This window comes from Pyrgilauda ruficollis, unplaced genomic scaffold (genome assembly GCF_017590135.1).
Source record: "Pyrgilauda ruficollis isolate IOZ18807 unplaced genomic scaffold, ASM1759013v1 scaffold21, whole genome shotgun sequence".
In the NCBI taxonomy this organism is placed as follows: Eukaryota; Metazoa; Chordata; class Aves; order Passeriformes; family Passeridae; genus Pyrgilauda; species Pyrgilauda ruficollis.
The window spans coordinates 404905-428914 of NW_024520318.1; the positions used below are offsets into that span (position 1 = coordinate 404905).

Genomic DNA, 24010 nt, shown 5'->3' on the forward strand with positions numbered 1-24010 from the left:
GGGCTGTGTTTGCAGTCCTGCAGGCAATTTTGGTGCTTGGTAAGGGCGTGCAGAGTGCTGTGTGACGTGTCTGTGCCAGTGTTTGTGTGGGAAACAGCCCGTGCTAGTTCAGTTCTGGGGGAATGCTCCTGGGAAAGAAAGCCCTGAGAAGGAGGGAGGAATGCGGGTGTCCTGCAGGGAGCACGTGGGGAGGGCAGGCTCCTGGTCAGAGGCAGATTCCCTGGGGATTTCCCCAGTGCAGAGGCCGTGGGCACATGCGGCTGTTGCAGATGTTGACCCTGACCTCCACCCCCGAGTCCCAGTACAATTCAACCCAGGCAAGTCCCTCTCAAATACAGAAGGGAAATAGGGTGAGTTTTCTGTCTTTTGCCACAAATCCTGGGTGTCTGCCATTGTGGAAAAAAGCTGCAAAAGCATCGCTCTGAGCAGCTCTCCACGAAAGGTGAGTGTGACTTCCCAAACAAGGAACTGCCTTTGGTTTGGCACTGGCTCAGCTCGTTGGCACCCTGCATTAGTAATTCAAAATTTTTACTGGCTTTGCTGAAGAAAAGCGTCAGATAAATGGTAGCTGTTGCAGTTCTGAGCTGAGGAGGCAGCTCCAGTTTTATCAGAACTTTCTGGGATGGCTTTGGGTTCAGGTGGCCTCGTGCCACTCTGCTCTTTGTGTTGTCTCCCTGCCAGCTCCTTCCCTCTCGTCCTTCCTGGGTAAAGGTGTGGGCTGGCAGTGAGACTGAGGGGCCACTGGTCAGACTTACCTCTTGGATACAGAATGTTAATAAATCCAAGGGAGAGAGAGCCCTTGGAGAAAGGGCATCTGAGAGCAGTGTGTTCCCTGCTGCTTGGTTCAGAGTACTGAGCAGCAGTGTCAGCTGAGAGGTGTGGGAGTGCACATTGTTCCTCCCTGGTCTGATGTTCTGGCATGCCATTAACTATTAGAAAGATCAGTGGTTATGATGATTGCTTGTAAGAGGAGGTTTCTGCACATGCTGTGTTAAAGGATGAAATTTATTTATTTTCTTCAGACCTGCAAAGTGCTGACTTTAGTGTTAATAATACTAACAGTTAACATTTGTAATGTGAACTCTCCCTAGGACTTAGACCAGTGGACTCTGTGGCAGTCCTGGCTGGAGCTGCAGCTCCTGCTCAAACAGTGAAGAACCCTGTGAGTACTGGTTTCCAAACTTTCTGATTTAAATGTTTAATGCAAAAAAAAAAAAGTATGTTGAATGTTGACAGAGTCCATGAGCAAACATGCCATGAAAGTGCTAGTGTACTTGTGTTTGACTGCCTGGGGCTGTGGCTGGAATGAGCAGCTTGTTGGATAACATCACAAAGGCCACAGGGGAGGTGTTCCAGCAGCCCCTGAGCTAAACAATAACTCTTCTAGCTCTGGTATAGGCCTCTTCTGTCCAAACTCTCTTGGGAATGCTGACACAAGTAATACAAGACAGAATGGTAAAAAGACATTCCCAAAGTATTTTTATAGCACCTTTTAATTCTTTTAGCCAACATGATGCTTAATTGTGTGTAGATTGCCTTGACTGTTTTGCACTTGAGCCAGGAATTACAGAAATGGTTACCTGAGGTTCCTTCTGTTTACTTTTGAGTAACAATAGATGTAGTTGCTATTCTTGAACTTTCTGCACATGGGAAATTGTGGCTGCTCAGTCCTCACTGGTGGCTCCAAAGGCATTTTATCACTGCTGTGTTGAAGCAGCCCAGTCTTGTAACAGCTAAAACCATTTACAGAACGGCTCAAATATTTTGGCTGAAGTAAGTTTGTTCTGCTGCGAGTTCCTCTGAGTGAGGAGTGTGGCTGGTGCCCCCCTGACTGCAAAACTGCCCCCTCAGTTCCAGGTAGGGCCGTGAGAGCTGCAGGAGAGGAGCTGGAGAGAGGGCAGCACTTGGGGCCATCTGTAAAGGAGAGAGACAGACAGAAACAAAGGAGGAATGGCACTGGGAGCCCCTGCACACGGAGCTGAACAGTCCTGTGGAGGGCTTTGCTGAGGGTTCAGATGTGGTTTGGTCTGGTGAAATGCCATTGGTTTCAGAGCAAGAAATGTGGCAGCTTTGTAACCCACCTGCCAGGGGCTGCTTTGGGCCTGGTGGTGGGGAATGTTGGGGAATTAAAGGAACAGTTAGAGCACTTGTTGTCTCTTCCCTCCTGTGGCTGTAGGAGATTTCCTTGCTGTTAAGCTCCCACCATTGTCATGTCACTTGCTTCCTGCTGGGAATTTAGCTTAAGCTTATCTCTAGCTCCAAATGTAGGAGAATTTTAATTACTTAATGGTTTTTGACTTTCCTGCAGTAAAATATTCTTCCACGATGACTGAAATGTGTTTGTACTTTCTTGGGGTTATGCTAGACATTCCATTGAATTAAGTCCATGCTGGAATTTTAGAGCAAGCAGGGCAGCTCTTGTTCTAATCAGAGCCTTTAGGGGAAACTTACTTGGGACCTGCTTCAGACCATGAGCATGGGTTAGAAACTTTAGCTGCCTTATCTCCACCAAGATGACATCCCTGGTTAGTCAGGGCAGCCTTGGGATAACCTGCTGTGTTCCTGGGTCAGGCCTTCAGGCGTGGGGCAGCTCTGGCTCCCTCAGGGCCCCCGAGCTGGGGGATCTCAGTGGCAGCTCCTGCAGCTGGGCTGGCTGGGGCTCTGCCTTCCTGAATGCTCCTGAGTGCCTCTGCCAGGACTTCAACCGACTGAAATAGAATGCAGAGATGCAGCAGTGCCGCTGGAGGGGAAAGCGGGTAGACAAAACAGGGAAGGGAGCGAGGATGGGAAGTATCAAAATAACTTCACTAATGAAGTGCTGTGTTTGCTTCTCCTAAAGCAGGTCCCTGCTGAGCCAGCAGCCCTTCCTGTCACTGGTACTCACTTGCCTTGAGGGTCAGGATGAGCAAAGGGAAGGGCTCCGTGCATCCCTGCACAATCAAGTCACTCAGGTAAGACAAGCACAGAACCACGAGCACCCTTTGTCAGCTGGGTGTGTGTCAGCAGTTTTGTGTGTACATGATGGTGTCAACCCAGGGAAATCACAGTGCTGTGCCAAAAGGAGCAGTCCCAGGAGGGGAAAATGGGGAGCCCTTGTTCCTCTTTTGAGTGTGAATACATCTTTTCTCCTAAATTTGTTACAGGTAAATGTAATGGACTGGAGTCTGATTTCACTTCTTTCTAGGAAAAACAGTAAAGGTGTTAGCCCTGAGGCCATGTCTTGCCAGCCCCTTGCTTGATCCTGCAAAGTTTGTATAATTTAAAACTGTCCTTCTTTAGGAAAACCTGCCACCCTCTCCAGCTGGCACGGATTAAGAGTTTTGCATTCTGTAAACAGCAACATTCCTGGTCCCAGACTGGCCACTGCCTGCAGCTCTCCTTTGGTTCTCTGGAGCTTCTCACAGCCTCTGCTCGTGGTGCTCCACACCTCCTGCTCCATCCCCAGCAGCTGCCTCAGGCTGAGCACACCCAGTGCCCGAGCAGGGGGCCGTGCCTCCTTTCCCTGAGTTCAGTTTAGCCAGCTGCTGTGGCAGGGAGGGTTGGTACCATTGTCATTCCCCACACTGCCCCCAGCTCAGGTCCAGGCTGGGACACAGCTCCACATCCCAGGGAAATTCATTCCTTTGAGGTTTTTCCCCCTGGTTTCTGCCACCTGGGTTTTCCTTTCGTTGTCTGGGCTGTCCCCTGATGTGCAGCTGGTCCAGGTTCCCTGGGTTTCTGGTCACTTCTGATCTGGAGACCCCACCAGATCCTGTTGGGAAGCTGCATCCAGTGCAAGAGACGTAGTGACTTACCAGTTGTGAAAAGTGTGTTTCAAGCAATATTGCTAAGAAACGCATAACAAAGCTGATTGGGTTTTTTCTGCAGCAGCAAGATGCAGTCACACAAATGGCAGCAGATCATCAGCTCTTTACAAATTAACTTCTTCTTCCCATTGGTTTTCTCAGTCTGTTCTAAGCCTTAAATAGAGAGAAGGATAAAAAGGTCAATAATATTTTATGATTCCTTATAGCCAAAGGGCCACAAATACTTAGAGGGAGAGCATTACAGGAAGAAAACCCCCTTGGTCAATGTTTTTCCTTAGATCCTCAGTGACTGGAGAGAGGAGTGGTACCAGGACGATGCCAAAGCCAGGCAGGTGATGCACGAAGCCCTGCCAGTGTGTCTCAGCTGGTAACAAAACTTGAGGCCATGCTGAGGCTATGAAAGGAATGCAGCAGCTGCTGGGGAGGAGGTGGTGAGGAGCAAGGAGCTGCAGAGTGCCCAGCCCTGGGCTGGCTAGCTCTTTTATTCCAGGGTGATCCCAGGGAGCCAAGGGCTGAGTGCTGCTCGGGGCGTGCAGAGCCCTGCAGCGGTGTGCTGGTTTGCAGGGGGGGCATGTTTGGCACAGTGAGGGGAGCACCAGTGCACCCCACGTGGGCCCTGCTGCTCCTGCAGCTCATCACTGCCCTGGCAGCTTCGAGCTGAGGTTGTATGTGTGCAGTTGTTATCCTTTTACTGGAGCCTTTATTGTCACTGCAGCCTTTATTGTCACTGCGGCCTTTATTGTCCCTTTTCCTCCCCAGAGCATTTTCCCTGTTGGACCCTGTAATTCCTCCTGGCTCCGTTGGCAGTCTGTGCTCATGAGCTGCCTTTGGGGCCTCTGCCATGAATCAGATCTCTGGGCCTCCTGGCAGCCACAGCTCCCCAGGGTAACACTTGTCTCTGCTCCCAGGGAATTGTTCACCACCCTGCTGGATATGCTGGGGGTCCTCATCAGTGAGATGTTCACCTCAGACCTGTCAAACGCCTCCCAAGGAGGGCCTGAACACAACTAAAGGGCTTACATGCATTCAGTGAAGAAATTAAAAGTGTCATGTATGTCATTTTCAGCATTTTCTTTGAATTGCTTTCTGTGCTGATGTTTTCATACTGTCATTCCTAGTGTCTGGGAAGGCCTCTTGGAAAAAGAGGAAAGACTGAAACATTCCTGGCCATAACAAGAAATAGAAGAAAATAAAAATACAGGAATGTGGGTGTGGGAAGAGATTTCTAGGACTTTCTTCATATTCTGTTAAATTTGGGAACCCTGCAAGACACTTTGTTACTTTTATTCATGTTTGGGACACTAAACTTGCATTATGTACTTCCTATGTTGCATTTAAAGAAGAGATTAAAAGAAAACTTACGTTCTTCAAACAAAGAGAAAAACCCAAAAACCTTGCAAAGCCACTTGCTTAAATTTAGTAAAAGCACAAGGAAATGATTCATGCAGAAAGTGGATGTTTTCTAATAGTGAAAGCAGGGTGGTGGTGTGCCCTGTCCCCGTTTCTGTCTGGCTGATGGGTGCGTGTGCTCCCAGAAGGAGCTGGGGGACAAGAGAGCATCGCCAGGGCCTGGCAGCCCCCCTGACTCTGACTCAGGTCTGTGTGTGCCCCTCTTGTTTGGGGTAAGGTGTAGCTGATACTGCAAGTGCCAGTCTCTGAAAGGCTTCCTGGTCGTGTTGTGTTGGCACCAAACATGTTGGTTTAGACCCAGGTCCCATTCAAGTGGGCTTTTCCAGTTGGGAAAAGGCTCACACAGCTAAACTGTGCTGCTGTGCAGCTTGGTCGGTGTCTGAGACACTTTCCCTTCTGTGGGGGCTGGGGCTGTGGGCTCCTGAGCTGAGCAGACAGAGCAAGAGCTGGAAACAATCCTGGCACCAGCGTGGCCAGCCCTGGTGTGGCTGTGCTCAGCTGATTGTCCCTGGTGTGCCTGCTGTTCCCTCAGCATCCAGCTGATTGTCCCTGGTGTGCTGCTGTTCCCTGAGCAGCTTGGATTGTCCCTGGTGTGCTGCTGTTCCCTCAGCATCCCCCTGGATTGTCCCTGGGTGTGCTGCTGTTCCCTGAGCATCCAGCTGGATTGTCCATGTGCTGTGGCTTAAGTAGCTGTAATTTTAAGGTGATTTTCTGGCCTTTTTGGTGTTTCAGTGGAGTTCTTCATGTTATTAATATCCTGATACTTGGAGCTGTCCTGGTGCTCCCCCTGCCCATGGCCTGGAGAAGGTGCCTGCTCTTGGGGCTGGGATGTGCTGGAGCTGTCAGTGGGAATTACCAGCCCTCACGGGGAGTTCACATCATTGCCAACAACAAAGGAACTGTCTCTGTCTTTCCATAATTCAGCAGGAAAATGGGCATTACTTATGAGTTAGCAAGGTATGAATTAACATTTCCTTCTGCTGTGTATTTTGGGACTGTGCAGAGGCCAGCTCACAGAGTGCCTCCCCTGCTCCTCGCTGCCATCCCTGCTGGCTCACACAGCCCCTGGCCCTGTGGGGGTACCCCTGGGGGTACCCCTGGGGGTACAGCCCGCTCACACAGCCCCTGGCCCTGTGGGGGTACAGGCCAGGGGTACAGCCCGGGGGACCCTCCTCAGCCCTGCTTCTTCCTGCACAGCCAGCCCCTGGCCCCTGCTGGGGGCACAGCCTGCGGGCTTGTGACCCTGTGCTGTTTCTCTCCCCGTTTGGCTGATTCCTTGTCAGCCGTGGGGTCTCAAGGGGCTTTTCTGCTCTCAGTTGTAGCTCTGGCTCTGCCAAGGTGCTGGGCTTTGTGGGCACATAAGCCAGAACAAGCTCCTGTGGTGGCAGTGTCAGAGCTGGTGGGGTTCTGTGATGAGTGAAGGGAGAAAGGGACACCTAAAGGAACAGAGGCCCTTTGGGTTATTTCCTCTGTGATTCATACCGAGAGCCATGGTGCATAATTTGCCATCTTCTAGATGTAATAAATCCACAGGCTCACATTTTATCAGCATTTCGGATATGTGCTTTGTTTTGTGTGGGATTGTCTTGTTTCTTCTAGTTAGTGAATTAGAGTTTTGCAGCGATTTACTGGCTCCAGAGGGCAGCACTTGGTGACGATGTGAGAAGCAGAAGTTTAAAAGTTTGGTTCCAGTTATAAATATTAAATATTTATTTCTGAAGCTCCAATTACAACTAACCTGTATTATAACTGTGTAAATTCTTCAGAATATACTACGGAGTGGCTAAAAAGTTTAAGGAAATGCTGCTTTTGAAAACAAATGTGTAAGATGATCTTTGAAGTCTGACAGAGAGATACACGGTTGTTATCAAGTTGCAGAGGGTGCATAAACTGTTGCCATATCACAAAATTGGCTTGCCATACTGAGATATTCAGGCCATGCTTTTGATGCGACCTGCAGCTTTTGTTCAGCAGTAGCAGTGAGATGCTTTATGTGACACAGAACACAGAGCAGCCCACGGTCTGTGAGCTTTTTTCCTTCTGATTTACAAGTGCTCCTGTGCCAGGGAATCTGCTGCTCTGTTGAAAGCCCTCGCTGGTAAGGCAAAGCCAGATGTACGTTTGAAGAGGCACTGCCCCTGCCCCTGTTTTCTGTATTTCCTGCAGGGGCAGTCACTGCTGGTGCTGCTGGGGCGGGTCAGAGGGGGGACCCGTGGATCTGCAGCAGGTACTCAGGGAGGGCTCTCCAATCCTTACCCCCCTGGCAGCCTAAACTGTGACGTTGCTGCTTGCAGTGGGTTGTCAAAATCACATAAACCTTGATTTATACATCTCTGTAAAGATATCCTGTCTAGAGTGGCAAAGGCTTTCTTGGAAGGCTTGGGTTTGGTTCTGTGGGGAGCTGGGCAGCTGCGGGGAAGGATCACTGCTGCTCCCAGCTCCTGCCCGTCCCTGGGCTTGTTTGGGACAAGAAGTGGGCAAGTGCGGCCGTGCAGCATTCCAGTCACACGGGAAACACACGGGGAGAGCTGAGGGGAGGGACAGAGTGGGCTTTGTCCCCTGTGAAGCCCCTGATCATGCGAGGTGCCCGTGGCTGGCACCGCTCCCTGTCCCTGTGCTGTCCTTGAGGAGCATCCCTGCTGCCTGGCACCTCCAACCCGGTGGAGCACTGTTCCTGACTTGGCACGCTTGATTTTTAGGCTGAACTTCTAACAGGCTGGGGGGAAAACGGGGTTTACTGTTTGAAGATCCTTTTAAATTAAATTGTTAGTAATAAACCAGAGTTGCATGAAGACAGCTGAACAAACTGAATTTTGAGACATAACTTTCTGCTGGATTGGAGCCTTTGCTGGATTAGGGAATGATTTTACCCAACAATTGTCACTGCCAAATCCTTTTTTAATCTCATTATGCTTGTTTCCTTTATTTCCACAGTTTTTCCAAACATATTTAAGGTAGGTGAGGATAACTAGGAAAGTTTGCTATAGAAAAGTAGAGAAAATACAGTCATGCTGAAATTGCAGCTTTTGAGTTAAAAAGCATTAATCTTATATAATTTTAATCCATTTTTGAGGGTTTTTTTAAATAGTTCTTATACAGTTCTCAAACTGATGGGAGAGTGTTGCTGCAATGGGCACCTGCCTGGTGCAGACTCCTCTGCCAGCCCTGCACAGCAGAAGGTGCTGTGGGTTGGGTTTATGTCCCAAAAAACCTCCATGTGCTGGTTAGTGCCTTTGACTAACCTCAGCAGTTACTACAGCCTGGTAGCCAGGAGATTACACAACACGTTTAAAGTGAAGGATTTGGTTTCAGAAAGGAAAAAGATGCTGAAGTCTTGTAAAACACTGAAACTGCCTTCAGTAAGCACCAGGTTCTGCTGAGCAAAGCTTGGGCGGTTTCTGTAGCGCCCACAGAGTTATTAGGGTGCAGGATTACTCCAGTTTTATTCAGCACATCAGATTTCCAAAGAATCACTTCATTAAAAGCATTAGAAGCATGTGCATTTTCACTGGGTCAAATGAGAAAAACAGCTGGGGATTTAGGAGGCAGATCTGTAAAGCTGAGAGACCAGAGGTGGATGGTGGGTGCTGAGTTTGGGGTGCCAATCCCGCCGTGCTCGGTGCCACAGCTGCAGTGGGGCCTCCCTGCAGCCTTCTCTTCTGCAGGCTGAACACCCCTGGTGGGAAGAGAGCAGGTGTTCTGAGAGTTCTCAGGTGCTGCCTGTGTCCTTGCTGTGCAGGACACCCTCCTGCCCTCGCTGCCCTCCCCAGCTGCTGGCCCCCATGCCAGGGTGGTACAGCCGGGCACTGTGGGGTTTGTTCCTGCCGTGGCTCAGGTAACAAACTGTGGGGTTTGCTCCTGCTGTGGCTTGGGCACTGTGGGGTTTGTTCCTGATGTGGGTCAGGCACTGTGGGGTTTGTTCCTGCCGTGGCTCAGGTAACAAACTGTGGGGTTTGCTCCTGCTGTGGCTTGGGCACTGTGGGGTTTGTTCCTGACATGGCTTGGGCACTGTGGGGTTTGTTCCTGCCATGGCTCAGGTAACAAACTGTGGGGTTTGTTTCTGCCGTGGCTCAGGCACTGTGGGGTTTGTTCCTGATGCGGCTCAGGCACTGTGAGGTTTGTTCCTGATGTGGCTTGGGCACTTAAATGCCTTAATTTTGCTTTCCTTTAAATCCCCTGAACATGGAGAGAACCAATGCTAGCTAATAACGCTAGAGCTAATTTTCCCTTTCCTCTCTCCTTTTGCCCAGTGACTGCAGACTGAACGCTGTGATGTGTCCAGGCACTCACGGGCTTGTGGCTGCCTTTGATTAAAGCCATTGCAGGGTGAGCCCAGCCCGGCTGCAGCCTGTGTTCCCCACCATTCCTGCCGTGTTTCTGGCTCAGATGACGTGGACGTAGGTGACTGCGGTGTCAGTGCCAAGGGGGTTCCTCGCTGTGCACTTGTACGTGCCAGAACTGGAGGGTCGGGGGTTCTGCAGGAGCAGAGTGCCCGTGGGGTGGAGCAGCTCTCCCCCAGAGCCCCGGCCCTGGCGAGCTGTAGAGAGTATGGAGCGGTCAGGTAACTCCCAGGTAATTTCTGGTTTGGGGACGCCCAGCGCGACGCAGAGGAGCTGCACTGCTGCCCCTGGCACGGCGCGGACGGCTGCGGGGGGCCTGCCCATGATCCGTGGGGCGTAGGCTGTGACCACGACAGGAACGGTGAGGGAGGAGTCTCCAGCATCGTTGTGGGCCCTGCACAGGTAGTTCCCTGCGTCGTGGGCCGCGGCTGCCCGGATGAGCAAGGTGCCGTTCTCCAGCAGCGCGTGCCTCCCGGCGAGCTGCGGCCGCTCCAGCACGCGGCCCCCCGGCAGCGTCCACGCCAGCCTGGGCTTGGGGCTGCCCTCGGCCAGGCAGTGAAGAGACAAAGGCTCCCCGCTGACCCCCTTCACCAGCCCTGCAGGCCGGGTGAGGATCTTGGGCTTCTGGGCAACCTCCAGGAGCATCAGCTTTTCGATATAGCCAACCTGGTTGCGGGCAGCACAGCGGTAGCGCCCGGCGTGCTGTGCCTCGGGACTGTAGATGGTCAGGGTGCCGTTGCTTCCTGTGGAAAACTGGGATGTCCTGATGCTGCTGGAAAACCACGTGCCATTGGGCAGCATCCAGCTTATGGCCGGGGGAGGGTTTCCATCCACAGAACAGTTCAGTGTGATCGTTTTCCCAGGTTTTGCTATGATTTTTTCATTGAAAGGGTTTTTGAACATTGGTCTCCGTAGCATTTCTGTGACTTCCAGCTGCACCACCAGCACGGTCTCTCCCCCATCGTTACGTGCCACACAGATAAAATCCGCCGTGTCTGAGGGCCTGATGTTCCGAATCTCAAGCGTCCCGTTTTTGTGCACCACAATCCTGCTCCCATAATATGGGGCTGTTAGGAAAATGTTATCAGGCATGATCCACATAATCTGAGGAGGAGGTATCCCTTCTGCCCGGCAGTCAATGTGTTTCTTGGAGTGCCTCACTGCAGTCACCTTCATGATCGTTTTGTTCCTGTATAAACCATTTATGATGGGGGGTTTGGCAGCCACATCCAGCTTGTACAGTTTGCTGTCGTCCCCGCCAGGGTTCCGAGCCACACACAGGTACTCCCCAGCATCCAGCAGGCTGGCCTGGCTGACGGAGAGCGAGCCGTTGGCGTGCAGGGAGTGCCTGTCTGTGGACGAGGAGATCATCTCACTGGAGGGCAGCAACCAGAAGATCTGTGCCCTGGGCTCTCCAGCAGCCTCGCAGTCCAGCAGGGCTGTGTCTCCAGCTGTCACTCTAACGTGTGTCTTGTAATTGTGCTTTATTTGAGGGGCTGCCACGATGACCGTGACGTGGATCTTCATCTCGTCCCTCCCCAGAGTGTTTTGGGCATAGCACGTGTAGTCTCCTCCTTCTGCCACCCCAGCTTTGTTGAGGTGCAGAGTGCCGTTGTCGAAGAGGACGTACCTGCGAGCCCGGCGCCCGCTGTCATCCGCCAGCATCGCGTTGTTCACCACCGTCCCGTCTGGCAGGCCCCAGGATATTTCTGGTCTGGGTGACCCTGAGGCCTTGCAGTCCACTCTGAAATCCTTCCCATAGGGCACCAGTTTCTTGAACTGCTGTTTGTGGTCAATCTTGGCTGGTTTCATTGTGATGCTGACTTTCATCAGAATCAGATCATCCCCAATTCTGTTTCTTGCGACGCACAGGTAATCACCTGCATCCTTTTCAGTAACTGCCTCAATAGCCAAGGACCCGTTGGGATAGACATGGATCCGACTTCCCATTCTGTTGGGAGAGAGAGAGAGAGGAAAAGAATTATGGAAACAAGTGCTGGGGGTGACCCGTTGGGATAGACATGGATCCGACTTCCCATTCTGTTGGGAGAGAGAGAAAGGAAATTATGGAAACAAGTGCTGGGAGCGAACACTGAGCACTGGAAGGGACTGAACGTGTTAGCAGCACGGTACAACACAGCAGGCCTTTCCAAAGGCACTGTGCCCGTGCCTCCTGCCCACCCAGCGTGCCCTGCCCTGATGCCACTGCCACTTTTGGTGTTGTGTGGATGTGAGAGGTGCTGGCTCTGCTGGGAACACCCTGAGCTGGGGCTGTCTCTCCTAAGGTGGAGGTGAGTGTTACTGTGGGAGGGGGTCTGGGGACATCTCCAAAGGTAGATGTGGCAGAGATTAAAGAAACCCCTCCCTCTCGAGCCCTGCTTCACAAATCTGTTACAAATAACTTCCCCTCCTCTAAACTGACAGCAGTCAGCCAGTGCATGGTGACAGTAATTACCTTAATTCAAATATGACTTGTACCTGTTTTGAGACCTCACCCACTTGTGGCAATTGATGTGATCTGTTAATAGGTCTGTTATTAGATATAGATGCTGTTAGAACAGATGTTTCACAACTGTTAAATACTTAAAATTTGGTTTAGTTCACATTGTTTTAGTGCTGTAATAGCACTGTGTGAGCACCAGAGCAGATAGTGTTTGAGGCTCCAAAGAGGAGGAGGAAAAAAAAGGTCATACCTGTGCCACTGGTCCACAACAGCCTTGGAGGGCAACCTCCAGATTATCCTGGGCTTGGGCTCTCCACTTGCTGTACAGTTCAGAAGCAGCCTCTCCCCAAAGTTCAGCCGAGTCAGCTCCTGAGAGGCGATGGCAATTTTCGGGAGCGTCTCCGTGCGCTGCACCGCGAGGCTGACCACCCTCCTGTCGGAGCCCGTGGAGCTGGTGGCGATGCACTCGTAGGTGCCGCTGTCGGAGGGGGCCGCGCTGCCCAGCAGCAGCGTGCCGTTGGCCAGCAGCAGCAGCCGGCCGTGCAGCAGCTGCAGCGGCCGCAGCGCCGCGCCCGAGGGCAGCACCCAGCGCACGGCGGGCTCGGGCTTCCCCTGCGCCGTGCACGGCAGGCTCAGGCTCTGCCCCGCCGCCCCCGCCACGCTCTGCCTCTTCTCCTCCAGGATGCTGGGAGGGGCCGCGACCACCTGCAGCCTGAGCGGCAGCGTGTCGGTGCCCGCGGGGCTGCTGGCCCGGCAGGTGTAGAGGCCCCGGTCGTACACGGTGAGCTCCCGCAGCAGCAGCGTGCCGTCGGGCTCCACGCTCGCCCTGCCGCCGCCCGCCGCGCCGTGCCGCAGCTCGGTGCCGTTGGCCAGCAGCCAGGAGATGCGGGGCGGGGGGCTGCCCCGGGCCCGGCAGGGCAGCGCCGCGGAGCCCCCCGAGTGCGCGGTCAGCAGGCGGCCGCGGCCGCCCGCGATGCGGGGCGGGTGCGCCAGCACGGCCAGCGACACCTGCAGCCGAGCCGAGCCGTGCGCGTTGGCCGCCGTGCACACGTAGTGCCCGCCGTCCTGCGGGCCCGCCCGGGCGATGGCCAGCGTCCCGTTGGGCAGCACCGACCAGCGGCCACGGCCCGCGGCACCGCGCCCTGCGGAACAAGGCACGGAGCTGTCACCGACTGGGAGAGCCTGGGACTGCCTGGGACTGACTGGGACTGACTGGGAGAGACTGGGACAGCCTGGGACAGACTGGGACTGACTGGGACTGCCTGGGATAGCCTGGGACTGCCTGGGACTGACTGGGGTAGCCTGGGAGAGACTGGGACTGACTGGGACAGCCTGGGATAGCCTGGGACTGCCTGGGACTGACTGGGGTAGCCTGGGAGAGACTGGGACTGACTGGGACAGCCTGGGATAGCCTGGGACTGCCTGGGACCGACTGGGAGAGACTGGGACTGACTGGGACTGACTGGGATAGCCTGGGACAGCCTGGGACTGCCTGGGACCGACTGGGAGAGACTGGGACTGACTGGGACTGACTGGGATAGCCTGGGACAGCCTGGGACTGTCTGGGACTGCCTTGGACAGCCTGGGACTGACTGGGACTGCCTGCCTCTTGTTGCATTTTCCTCAGTCCCAAGTACCCTGGCCTGCTCTGCTCTGCCCAAATAACCAAGACAATATGATAAACCAGAAAGAAATCAGAGAATTCTGCATATAGAATGACAAAGTGAGTAAGAAATTTAAAGTAAGAATGAAGCTGAATCTCCAGCAGAGACAAAGTTTGAATAAAGCACGTGGGGCTTTGCAATCCAAAGCTGGCACAGCTGTAACTCAATTTGAGTGGTTTTACCACTTTTTTTTTTTTTTTTTTTTTTTCACTTGTCTCACTGACCTGGAATAGCAGGTAATCTACAATGAATACTGAATTCTTCCCACAATAAGCAATGACTTATAATTAAACATAGATTTGATTTTTAAAATCATTTCACTAAAGAGCTGTTCCAGAATCAGCACTAAGATGCTCCAGTGAGTCTGTCACTGTTTCCAAGTTTACCTTTCACTAATATTTCACAGTACTCTGAAATGAAGCAATGCTTGAGTTGGCACACAGAAGAGGTGCCAAATTACAGGACTAATGGAAGGTAAATTCTAGAGAGGTTTACCAAGCTCACCTGATGATATCTTGGTCCACTGGATTGTTGGAGGGGGGTTCCCAGTAGCTTCACAAGGAATAAAAGCATCAGAATTCGCCAGCAGAGTGAAAGAAGCCAAATTCCCTCCGACTATTCTGGGCTTTGAGAAACGGCTTGTGCTCACAGAACCGAAGGTGCTGGGGCTGGGCAGGGTGCTGGTGCCCTGGTTTCGTCGCCTTTCAGAGCGGGCAGTGGCAGGGCTGTCCTTGTCCCCTCCCCACGGAGATGCGATGCCCGGTGCCTGCAGCGCGTTCCCCCGCTCCGTGCCCCTGGGGGGCGGCCCGGGCTGGGGCTGGCCGTGCCCCCGCGGGGGCCAGGAGGCTCTCGGGGGGGCTGCGGTCGGGGCTGGCAGAGGGCAGGGCTGCTGTGTGCCGGCAGCAGGGACAGCGCTGGGCACGGCGCCCGCTGGGGGTCTGGGCTCTGCTGCCTGCTGCTCCTGGGCAGCCGCCTCCCCCAGCCCCGGGCAGGGCTTTTCTCCTGCCCTGGCCGTGGCTCTGCTGGGCTGGGCAGGAGCTGGCCCCGGCGTGGCACCCACTGCAGCAGGTCGGGCACTCGTGGCACCAGGGGGCTCGTCCAGCCACGCTGAGGTTTGGAGACCCGTGGTGGGGCTCTGGGCAGGACTGGCAGCTGGTGACACGGCCAGCTGGGTGCTCCTCTGCGAGCCTGGTGTGGTTTGGAGTGCCACGGGGGGACTCTGAGCAGTCGCACTGCCAGGCAGGGGCGTTGCTGACGGGGTGCTCCTCCAGGTGCCCGGGCTTGCTGCTGTCTGTGTGGCTGCTGTGGGCCTGTGCTGGGGGGCCTCAGAGCTCTCAGGGACCCCCAGTGCTGGTGGTTTTGTCCTGGAGGCTTCACTGATGCTCCCAGGGAGAGGTTTTGCAGGTGCAAGGCTTAGGGGCACAGCTGGTGATGTAGGAGCTGTCACTGTGGGGGTGGCTGTGCTCACTGCAGGGGTGGCTGCAGTGCTCTGGGCTGCAGGGGTGGCTGTGCTCACTGCAGGGGCGGCTGTGCTCTGGGCTGCAGGGGTGGCTGTGCTCACTGCAGGGGTGGCTGCAGTGCTCTGGGCTGCAGGGGTGGCTGCAGTGCTCTGGGCTGCAGCCACATGCTGTGGGGCAGGTGTTTTAGGAGGCCTCTTCCTCCTCTGACCTCTCCTTCCTCCCACCCTGAGTATTTTACTTTTGGTGACTCTGGTGTTGGTTTGAGGGGTAGTAACAAGTGTGGGCTTCAAACCCATCACACCCAATGCCCTGGTTGCAGTAGTGGCAGTGTCCTCTGCAGTGGCAGACATGACTGTGGTAGCAGCTTTTTGCCTTGCCCTGTGTTTCTTTTCCTCTTCCCTGAGGAATGCTGTGTTTTGATAGGTACCCACGGGGTGCTCCAATGGCATTTCCATGGTGGAGGGGGAAGACTGGGGTGTTTCTGGACTTAATGGATTGATGGAAATGCTCAAGTTGTTTAAGGTTGGTACATTTGGTACATAGTTCATATTCAGGTGAACACCTGTAGCCACAGCTGTACTTCCTCTGGCAGACCCTGGCCTCCCAAAGTTGTATCGGTGCTCTTTCACACCTGGGATGTATCCTGGTCTAACAATTCGTCTCCAACCAGAAATCTTCCTTCGTCTTCCGTAGTGCTGCTGGAGCTGGGGTGGATGGGTTGGAATGTCTTGGATCACCTGAATTTGCTGACGAGTAGCGAAAGTTGAGGCCAGTGGTGGATTAGGGGTTCCTCCTTTCTGAGTACTATGAAAATAAATGGGGCCAAATTCAGAGCTTGGTGCATCGACTGTTGCCTGGTGATCTGTTTCGGTGGAGACATTATCAATAGACTCAGTAAAAATATGTAACTTGTCTGCTGTGTTTTGGGGAGTTACAGCCTTGCTGGTGCCTGTAGTTTCTGTCGTGGGTGTCGTGGATGCAGACTTTAGATGCTGGTTATAGCTTTTCCCAGAATATATTGACTTTTGCCCAGCAGGGAAGAGTGTGGCTGTTCCACTTGGTACAGTTGGCTGTTTTACACCATTTGCTGATATTTGACTCAAATCAGATCTTTCCCATGAGTCTGTAGGTTTTGGAAGGGTTTGTGGCCTGTTGCTGGCAGGTGCCGCGGAGTGTGGAAGAGGTGAGGGTAGGGGAGTTGATGGCTCTGGGAGCAGGAGGGAGGTGCTGCAGGCAGGAGGGGGATTCGCTGTCTCCTGGGGCCCTGCAGTGATTGTGAGTTCTGTTGCTCTTCCCAGAGCAGACACTGGGGATCTCTCTGTTGCCGGTATCATGAATTCTTCTTCTGGAGACACGAGATCACCAGAGGTCTCCTCCTCATCCTCAGGTACCTCTGAGAGCTTCTGGACTTGAATGGGTGGCTCTGTTGCAGCTTCTCCCCGTTTGCCTGTCACTGTCGAGTTCCTCTTTGTTTTCTCCAGCAAGGCTGCCCAGCGCTGTGGATCAGCTCTCCTGCCTGAGGAAACAAACTGTCTCCTGTGTCCCCTGAAGCGCCTGCCTGTTCTGTCTGCGTGGTGAGGCGTTTTCCCGTGGCTGCTCCTCCGACGCGCGCTGCCTGGTGCAGCAGATTCCCCGCCGGCTCTCAGGGTGGCTGCAATGCCTGAGGGATGGCTCTGTGCTGCAGCAGAGCGCAGCAGCTCATTGCCAGAGCCTTCTTCCCACTCTCCCAGAGCTCCGTGCTTTTTCTTCAGAGCAGTTTCATCCTGTCTCAGCAGCACTTGGAAAACCAAAAGATCAGCGCCGTACCGGTTGGCTGCCACGCATCGGAAGTAGCCCACGTCTCGCTGCGTCACCCCTTGTACCCTCAAGGTGCCATTGGCAAAAATATGTTTGTTTCCAGCAGACTGATGGAGAATTGTGTGCTCGGGCAGCACCCAGGTGACGGCAGCGTCCGGGGCAGCCGTGGATGTGCAGGGGAGGTGGAGCGTGCTGCCGAGGGCGGCCGACAGCCGCGCTCCATTGACACCGCCGTGCTGCACCTGAGCATCCAGCACCGTGATGCGGAACGTGAGCACCTCAGCGTCCTTGTGGTTGGTGCTGATGCAGTGATAGAGCCCCGAGTCAAACACGTCAGCCGTCCGCAGCGTCAGCACCCCGCTTTTCAGGACTATGATCCTCCCGTCCTCGCTGATGTGAGGAGCTCGCACTTTGCTGCCGTCGGCCAGCACCCACTCCACGGCAGGAGCTGGCTGCCCAGCTGCCCGGCACCCCAGCTCCACACTGCCCCCGACCAGCACGGTGTGCTCCGTTTGGGTGCTGTTGTCCCTGGAAATGATGGCCCAGTCGTGTCTCCCCTGGTCGTGGTCCTCGCTGGGCAAAGTGACGCGTGCCTCGGCGGCGTAGTGCACGTGCAGCGTGCTGAGCGTGGTGGCTGTCCTGTCCAGCTGCAGGGCCACCGTGCTCTGCATCAGCCAGGCTGGCTCAGCTCGCAGCTCAGCCTCGATGCTGGTGAAGAGCTCGTCTTGCTCACTGTAGATCTGCTTGTATTTGTAGCTAACGAAAGGCTCCTCAGCTGTCTGCACGGTTTGCTGCAGTTTCAAAGGAGAGCTGCTGTACAGTGCCAGGATGCCCCACAGCTGCTGGATGTGCCCATAATCGACGCCACACACCAGCAGCGCTGAGAAGGAGGCTTTGAGCACTCTGCTGGGGCCATTTTTGTCAAGTGAGATGGGAGACGTTTCTTTAGGTCTCTGGACATCGCAAACCAAGTTGCCTCGATTTCCTGCTTGGTCAGTCATATTCAAAACCACAGATCCTATTGGAGCTATCAAGTCCTCGGGAGACACGAAACTGAAATCCCCATCGTCGGGCACCGTGAGGTTTCTGGATTTCAGGGAGTCATGGATGACTGGCTTAGTGCAGGTGAAAGATGCAGAAGGAATATCCACTAAACTTTTCCCATTATGACTTCTGGGACTAGCACAGATTGGGCATTGCTGGACGCCAGAACTTCTCTCTTTTCTACACTTTATAACATCTGAAGGGAAGAAAACTTCAGTAAGTTTCTGTGCTACAAGTTTTAGTATTAACAATGACATATAGCTACTAACAAGTGGTTCTTTTGAATAAAATAAAACCAAAGTTTGAAGTGACATGTGAATGGCAGCAGCAGAGAAAATCCTAGAGTCCCTTGAATTCCTGAATTTCTTTTTAAAGAACCAAGTGCAATGTGGCTCTTGCTCTTGCCAATTCTACAACAGTAAGCTTGTTCCCTGTGGATTCTCCCAGTGCACAGAAGCTTTGGACTGGCCAAGGAAAATTCTCCATTAAGGAAAGCTGCACTTGGGAATGGCCACTAGATTAATTTAATCTGGGAAACACAGTAGTATTAATCTCTTTATCCTGATTGCACACACCTACACAAATCATTCTTCCAGTCTTTTCTGGAAGAATAAATAGATGAATAAAGGGCACTTACCTGTATCAGGAAGAGTAAGATGCTACGACAGGATTAAAGAGCATAAACAAAGCCTTCAGCTCACCTGGTCTCTCCCGTGCCCACCCTGCAAACCCCTGCAGGCTGCAGTCGCAGGACCAGGGGTTTCCGTGGAGGTAAATGCTCTCGAGCTCTGACATGTAGGAAAACATCTCTTGTGGAAGGGAAGTCAGCGCATTGTCAGACAGAGAGATGTGCTTCAGGAAGGATATTCTGAATATTTGACTATAGCGCAAGGTGACAAAAGTGTCTGGATGCAGCTGCTGCAGTAAATTTCCATCCAGGTGGACCAACCTCAAGGAGGTGAGTCCGTAAAAAACATTGGGATTCACAAATTCAATTTGATTGTGGTCCATATGCAGCCGTACCAAGCTGTTCAGGCCATAAAATACATCCTGCTGAAGCACTCTGACCTTGTTGTAACTCATTTTTAAGACCTGTTCATGAAAAAGTGACAAATGCATAGTGTTAAGCCATGTTAAAGTTATAGGACCCCTAATAAATGCTGCTGAAGGTTGCTCTGTGCAGTGAAAGCTCTTCACCAGACCAGGAATGCCAGGTAGCTGGAGTTTCTGTAAAGAACTGAAGTGTTTATATGCAGTGTGTTAAGGTTCTGCACAGTTTGGCCTTTTGTTCATGAAGGCTAGAAAGGGACAGGATTGTACTGAAGGGAAAGGGAAATCTCAGTGGAAAAAAAATCCTCAAAAAGCCCCAAACTGACCAACAAATTAACAATGACACGTTCCTTTTTCAGACACAGTAATTGGAGCTTTGCAATCTTTCTGCTCTGTGGAAAGAGAGTTTTGACTGCAGCTGCCTGCTAAGGTACAGCTGAGAGATACCTACCAATGGTTTGTCATGCTCTATACCCTGTGCCTGAGTGCCTGCCTGGGAAGTAAAAGACATTTCCCACTAGGGTACTGCATTTTGAAGGCTGTAGACTTTCATGTGAATAAGGTAAGAAACAGGAAACTGAAATGCTGCAGAAGGCTGCTCTGCGGCTGCTCAGTATCACTGAGTTAAATCATAACAAAATTAACAGTGGCTCATTTAGTTCTTACCTGCAGTGAACGTAAATCACTGAACACCTTCTCAGGGATCGTGCTGATCTCATTGCTGTGCAGCATCAGCAGCTCCAGTTTCTCCAGGCCAGCAAAGTCCGTGGGGCTGAGCTTTCGCAGGCTGTTGTAGCTGCACGGGATGGGTTCAGTCAGCCCAAACTCACAGCTTTTAAATCCAACCAACACAAAACAAAAGAACCACTCTTTGGGAATGGCTAAAGGTAAGCAGCACTTCCCTTGCCAAGAGGAAAGGAAGTCATTCCTTCACGTTGGCACAAAAGGTGGTCACTTTCCCAGGACAGAGTTCTGACGGCGAATTCCCCGTGGATGGGGTGAGTGACAGCAAGCATGAAGCACAAAACACATCTGTCTGTGCTCACTTCGCTACCACTTCAGTTAAAAGCTCCTTCTATATTTTCTGCAGACACATCTGGGTGGTTCAAAGGTTATGTGTATCAAAAGGGATACACAGATCAGACAAATACTGCCGATGGGTCTCACAATTTGATTTAAGAGAGAGGACACTTGCTGGAAACTGCATAAAGGGGCCAGACAAGCCTGGATATGATCTATTCCCTGCTCCGTTAACCACACAGAATTCCCTGCTCCTTTAACCACAGAGAATGGAGCCACCATGGAGGCTGACAGGGCCAGACAAGTGAAATTTCCCTTGAACTCAGCACATGAAAGCATAGACCCTAATGCTGTGGGACATTCTAAGGGACAGAATCACAGACCAGGCTGAATCAGAAGGGACCCAGAAGGATCATTGAGTCCAGCCCTTCAGTGAATGGCTCACAGGGGGATCTAACCCCCGACCTTGGTGTTACATCCCTGCAAAGTCTCTGCAGATTTTAACACTCGTGCTCCTTTTGCAGACCACTTTCTGGACTATCCTTCCCCAGAGAGAAATCTATTTCAGCCTTCTTCCAGGTTCCATGCTACAGACACAACACATTCAGGTAATATAAAGGAAAGTTCAAAACTTCCTAAAGTTCTCACGTGTCCTGTGCTAGATCCCCAAAATTTCTCCGTACTGTGGGTGGTCTCGGGCTCTGCTGGCTGTGGCTGCAGCCACTGCTGAGCACTGCAGAACATGATAGACTTACCTATCGCTGTGGTTAACTTTTAGCCCTAAGTCTGGGCGGTCAGCTAGTGCTGTGCAAAGTGCTGAAAGGCAAGCTGAGCGCTCCGATGCCGCAGCTGCACGTACCCCAGGTTGATGCGCTGCGCGCCCGGCGGGATGCGCGGCGGGACGGCGGTGAAGTAGCGGAAGGTGCAGTGGAGCTCGGCGGAGCCGTGGCAGGCGCAGGGCCGGGGACAGGCGCTGATGCCCGGCAGGGTGGCCAGGCAGGCGGCCAGGAGGGTCCCCAGCCAGCGGGGCCGTTCCCTGCGCGGGGCCCCCATCCTGCGGGATCCTACGCTGCCATCCCCAGCGGCGGCGGGCGGGCTCCTGCAGGGGAAGCAGAACACGCGGCGCTTACAGCGCCAGCCGAGCCGAGCCGAGCCGAGCCGAGCCGAGCCGCTCGGGTTTAAGCCATCAGCAAAAAAGAATTCTTAACTTCAAAGAAAAACCCGCCCACGAGCCAGCCCCCAAACTCTCGGGTTTCCCCTCAGCGACGGGTCTGTGTCATGACCTAAAGCGTTGTCATTTGACAGCTGCCCCAGCGTGCCGTGCCCGGCGCGGTGTGCCGCGGGAAAAGCAGGAATTCCGCGGGGAGCGGCGCCGCCGCGTGTCCCGGTGCGCACCCGGCCCGGCTCCGCGCAGCGCTCCCGGCCCGCCGGCGGCTCATCCCCCGGAGGCGGCTCCACACGTCAGCTCCTTCCCCGCCAGCAGCTATTCCAAGCCAAATTAACTCGTTTCGCATCCCTCGCACAAACCCTCCCCGGGACCGGGACCGGCCGCGCGTCCCCACCTGCGCGTCCCGGGGCCGGGCAGGGACAAAGGGACAAACCCGCACCGCCTCCTCCTCCCGGGGGACCCCCGGGCTCCCCGCAGCCCGAGCGGCTGTGAGGGGTCTGTCACAGCCTCAGACTCACTGACAGCATCCTTCTGCTGAGAGCGTCTCGTTCTAGGGCAGGCCTCCTTCTAGGAGGAGTTCGACTGGACATGGAAAGGCAGTACAAAGCTTTAAAGATAAGATAAAGCCTCAAATATATTCTTTAAAGTTCTAAAGTTGTTCAGGTGAGTTCAAAATCAAATGTGAGCTGTGGGAGTCCAGGAGGGTTGGCAGGGATGGGGTGTTCTGTGCAAGGCAGTTAGAACTTTGCTGGTGGGATTTGCTGCCGGTGTTTGCTATCACAGGGGTTGCCTCAGTGGAACAGGGATGGTCTCACCTTGATTCAGCACGGGAGCTGGGGCCAAAAACACTGACCCTCTCGTGTGACTGGCACCTGGGGTCTCAGAAAAAAGGACAACGCCTCAGCTGAGCCCTGCACTAAATCCTGAGGGGCATTTTTAGGTGCTGCCCTAAGCACAGGGAAAATCTTCACAGCTCACACTGAGTTCTGCTCCCCTGGCTGCTAGAGAGGGTGACAAGGCTGTTGCTCGGTGCCTTTTCTCCATCTTAATTACTGTCTGAAAAGCAAAGCACCAATTGTTTCTTTCAGTTCACCAATTTTTTTTATTCTGGAAGACTGATGTCAAGGCTTCTGGGGTGACACATTCCAATGCTGTGCTTCTGTGAGTTTAAACATGAGGCAAAAGACATTTTTAAATTATTTTTACTAGTCTCCATAATTTGTAGACATGGTAGGCAAGGAACTGAAATCACTTCTGAGAATGTTTTCCAAAATCACATGTCTGAAAATCTGCATTAAAATAAAAACAAATATTTTAAATGTACGTGAACCTTGTCAATATTTTAAGAACAGGGTTTTCATCTCAGGATGTGCTGTCTGTTGTCATTAAGCTGCAGCTCTCACTGCTGAGAGGCAGAGCATTAAATTACAGGAGATACAAAGTTCTCCCTCCGGAAGGTGGCTGAGGAACGTGTGGAATATTTTATTATGATGTGGCTGGGATCTCCCAGGGCAGCCCAACGGGGAGCACAATGGTTGTACAAACCCCGGCTGAGCTCGCTGCACTGCTGGCAATTCTGGCCCACGTCTGACTTTAGGACATTGGTTTAGCTGGAATTCATTACAAGGGAGAATGAAGGGAGCTTTTTGTTAAGTGAACCTGTATTTTGGCAAGAAAGTGTGACTGAGTGTGAGCTCAGGAGGGCTGGGAAGGGGAAAGCTGAGTGAAGGAGGTGTTTGTGAACGGGATCTGCATAGCAAAGTGTACGTAACAGAAGTGGAGCACAACTTCAGCTCATTTTTCAACAGTTCAGGTCCTAACATACCTTTCTGTGGAATAACCTGGCTTTGTCCAAGCCAGGAGGGAAGGCAGAGCTGCTCCACAGCTCATCATGTGGTTGTGTGCTCCTGGGGGCACGGGCAGGTACAGTGGTCAATAGAAATTCTGTGAAGAGGCAGCTGTGGAGAACACCACCCTGATGTGGTTCATGCATCAGTGTCAGCAAACGGGTTTGATTTTATGCAATTCTAATCTTAATTAGGTACCTGGATTATGTGTCTGGGTTTTGTTTGATGGTGTTTGGTTTTTAATTTGCTCTTCCATTGCAGACATGGGCTGGTCCCTCCCTCACCCCCCTGTGATACTGTCCTGGCTGTTTCCCAGGCCAGCACTGCAGGTGCCTCTGTTCCAGCAACACAGCATTCCCACTCTGCCTCAGTTTGTCCCTGCTCATGCTCTCTCCTCTCTCTACATTGTGCCAATTCTCCTTGAAGGCCCTTTGCAAAATGTTTTCATGTTGTTCTTTTCCTTCACAGCTTCTTGCTGGCCAAATTCTTCCAGTGCCTCGGCGGGTTGCTGGATGCCTTGGAAAGGATGACATGACCCTCCGAGTGCTGTCCTGGGGATTTTCAAAACAACACACGTAGGTACAACTCTCCCGCGGCTCAAGGCCACAGTCAGACGTTCTAGTCCCACTGTAACGAGCTGGACAAGCTCCCAGCAAAGCAGCAACCAGGCCTGGCAGCACGGCCAGTGCTTGGAGCTGCCGGTGTGCTTGTGCTGGGGCTGCTCTGGGACAGTCAGGGCTGCCTGCGTGGGCAGCGAGGTGCTGAGCACAGGGCAGCGTGGGACTGGCCATGGCTGTCCTCCTGTCCCCTCCTGTCCCCAGCAGCTCTGTGCTCCAGATTCCTTCTGTCCCCCCTGCGCTCCCTCAGCCACAGACAATCCATCCTCTCCTGGCTGGGATGGGCTGTGGACAATCCATCCTCTCCTGGCTGGGATGGGCTGTGGACAATCCATCCTCTCCAG

At 53.1% G+C, this 24010-nt stretch overlaps 1 protein-coding gene across 1 annotated transcript; it reads right to left on the bottom strand.

Moving 5' to 3' along the window:
• Window positions 1–9598: 9598 nt before the first annotated feature.
• IGSF10 (immunoglobulin superfamily member 10) lies at window positions 9599–21087 on the bottom strand. The gene is made up of 9 exons (XM_041467979.1): window positions 20894–21087; window positions 19681–19810; window positions 18666–19056; window positions 16413–18160; window positions 15551–15869; window positions 14724–14978; window positions 14168–14533; window positions 12250–13141; window positions 9599–11507 (listed from the first exon to the last, which is right to left on the bottom strand). Exons 1-9 carry the CDS (start codon window positions 21085–21087, stop codon window positions 9599–9601), a joined length of 6204 nt encoding a protein of 2067 aa, XP_041323913.1.
• Between the last annotated feature and the right edge of the window lie 2923 nt (window positions 21088–24010).

What these genes read in the sequence shown, in the direction of transcription:
- IGSF10 (XM_041467979.1), bottom strand. Translation starts at nt 21,087, where the DNA reads ATGGGGGCCCCGCGCAGGGAACGGCCCCGCTGGCTGGGGACCCTCCTG. An exon ending in GCGCAGCGCATCAACCTGGG is followed by an intron (nt 19,811 to 20,893) that starts GTACGTGCAGCT and finishes CATCCCGTGCAG; the next exon opens with CTACAACAGCCTGCGAAAGC. An exon ending in GTTGTGGACCAGTGGCACAG is followed by an intron (nt 11,508 to 12,249) that starts GTATGACCTTTT and finishes CTCTCCCAACAG; the next exon opens with AATGGGAAGTCGGATCCATG.